Genomic DNA, 1,979 nt, shown 5'->3' with positions numbered 1-1,979 from the left:
ATCATTTTAAATATTTTATTGATCAGTGATGAACAGAACCTCCTGCAGGTTCAAGTCCAGAACCTGATCCAGGTCAGAACCAGAACCTGAAGCAGGACAGAAATACAATCATTAGAATCAGATCAGGTTCACCTGACAAAACAACTAAACCTGGTTCTGAGTCCAGGTCCGGGTCAGAACCGACTCTGTTCTGCTGGATCAGAAATGTTCTCAGATACCAGAACCAGAACCAGAACCTTTTGTGACAGAATGTTGGACCGCCTCCATCAGCTGACACACTGTGATTTTCAGAGTTAGTGTGGGGGCGGAGCCTGAGCAGCAGCAGGTGACGCAGGGGGCGGAGCCTGAGCAGCAGCAGGTGACACAGTGGGCGGAGCCTCAGGACACCTGGATGACCTCCATGCTGCCGGAGAAGCTGGAGGTACTGGCCACCTTCACCAGCTCCTGGGCGGAGCCATCTCCGAGCTCCATCTGGCAGCTCCGCCTCTTCAGCTGCTTCTCGAAGCTGCTCTCTTCGTGCCAGCTCCGCCTCGAGTCGCCGCTGACTCCGCCCCCTCCCCGGCTGCGGCGCCGGACCGTCTCCATGCTGTGACCGCAGCCGTAGGAGGAGTAGAAGCGGGTGGACTCTGAGGACAGGTACCAGCCCCCCACCAGCGAGGAGGCGGAGCCTATGACGGGTCCCAGCAGGATGTCTGAGTGCCAGCCTTTCAGAGCGGGGCTGGGGGCGGGGCCGGGGGTGGGGCGGGGCAGCTGCTGATGGCTGCGTGACAGTCCCAACAGGAAGCTGGTGGTGGTCTCCTCCACGCTGCCTCGGCGCCGCAGCTGATGACCGGAGGACGCAGCAGCTGGCGGTCTGGGCGGAGCCACAGGAAAGGGCGGCGCCGCTGGATCCGGACCGGTCACCTCGTCATTATCAGGGCTGTGTTCTGGAGTGGACTGCTCCGAGACCTCCTCCACCGGAGAGAACTGACACGCCTTACTGCTGCTCTCTTTGTAGAACTCCTCCCCCTCACCAAAGCCTCGGTGGGCGGGGCTTCCACCCGCCTCGCCGTACGACTTGATGTCCAGAGAGAAGGAGCGCTTCAGCCGGGCGCTGTCCTCTGGACCGTCAGAGCACTGCAGAGCGCCCAGAACCTGAGCCAGGTCCTCTGGGCCGTCCACCAGAACACAGGGCTCCGGTTGGACCGAACTGGGCCCATCGGGCCGAGGCTCCGCCTCCTCCAGCTGAGCGGGAGCGTCACAGAGGAGGGACTTCCTGTCGTCACAAACAGAACTCTTCATGTTCTTCTCAAAGTCCAGCAGCTGACCCAGGAAGTTAAAGTTAGGTGAGATGGTCGGACGCTTCTCCTTCACAAACCTGGAGGACAGAACCATAACGGCTCAGCTGGGTCGGATCAGACGTCAGAGGTCAGAGGTCAGACATCAGGTCAGAGGTCAGACGTCAGACGTCAGAGGTCAGAAGTCAGACATCAGGTCAGAGCTCAGGTCAGAGCTCAGAAGTCAGAGGTCAGAGGTCAGACATCAGAGGTCAGAGGTCAGACGTCAGGTCTGAGCTCAGAGGTCAGAGGTCAGACGTCAGGTCAGAGGTCAGACGTCAGGTCAGAGGTCAGACATCAGAGGTCAGAGGTCAGACGTCAGGTCAGAGCTCAGAAGTCAGAGGTCAGAGGTCAGACATCAGGTCAGAGCTCAGACGTCAGGTCAGAGGTCAGACATCAGAGGTCAGAGGTCAGACGTCAGGTCTGAGCTCAGAGGTCAGAGGTCAGACGTCAGGTCAGAGGTCAGAGCTCAGACATCAGGTCAGAGGTCAGACGTCAGGTCAGAGGTCAGAGCTTAGACATCAGGTCAGAGGTCAGACGTCAGGTCAGAGCTCAGAGGTCAGAGGTCAGACGTCAGGTCAGAGCTCAGACGTCAGGTCAGAGTTCAGACATCAGAGGTCAGAGGTCAGACGTCAGGTCTGAGCTCAGAGGTCAGAGGTCAGA

General features: G+C 58.9%; 1 protein-coding gene across 4 annotated transcripts in view; it reads right to left on the bottom strand.

Annotated features, from left to right (window-relative positions):
- The window catches only part of dusp16 (dual specificity phosphatase 16), a gene marked incomplete at its 5' end in the record, with an annotated part of 10,726 nt that continues 8,747 nt past the window's right edge, over positions 1 to 1,979 (bottom strand). For 3 of the 4 annotated variants that reach the window (XM_014028169.1, XM_014028168.1, XM_014028170.1), the window contains 1 exon segment: positions 2 to 1,357. In XM_014028169.1, coding sequence (XP_013883623.1) covers positions 379 to 1,357 — 979 coding nt within the window. 4 annotated transcript variants of the gene reach the window in all.

Source organism: Austrofundulus limnaeus, unplaced genomic scaffold (assembly GCF_001266775.1).
Source record: "Austrofundulus limnaeus strain Quisiro unplaced genomic scaffold, Austrofundulus_limnaeus-1.0 Scaffold723, whole genome shotgun sequence".
In the NCBI taxonomy this organism is placed as follows: Eukaryota; Metazoa; Chordata; class Actinopteri; order Cyprinodontiformes; family Rivulidae; genus Austrofundulus; species Austrofundulus limnaeus.
The sequence above is the reverse complement of the archived record's forward strand: the minus strand, read 5'-3'. Positions and strand labels throughout refer to the sequence as shown.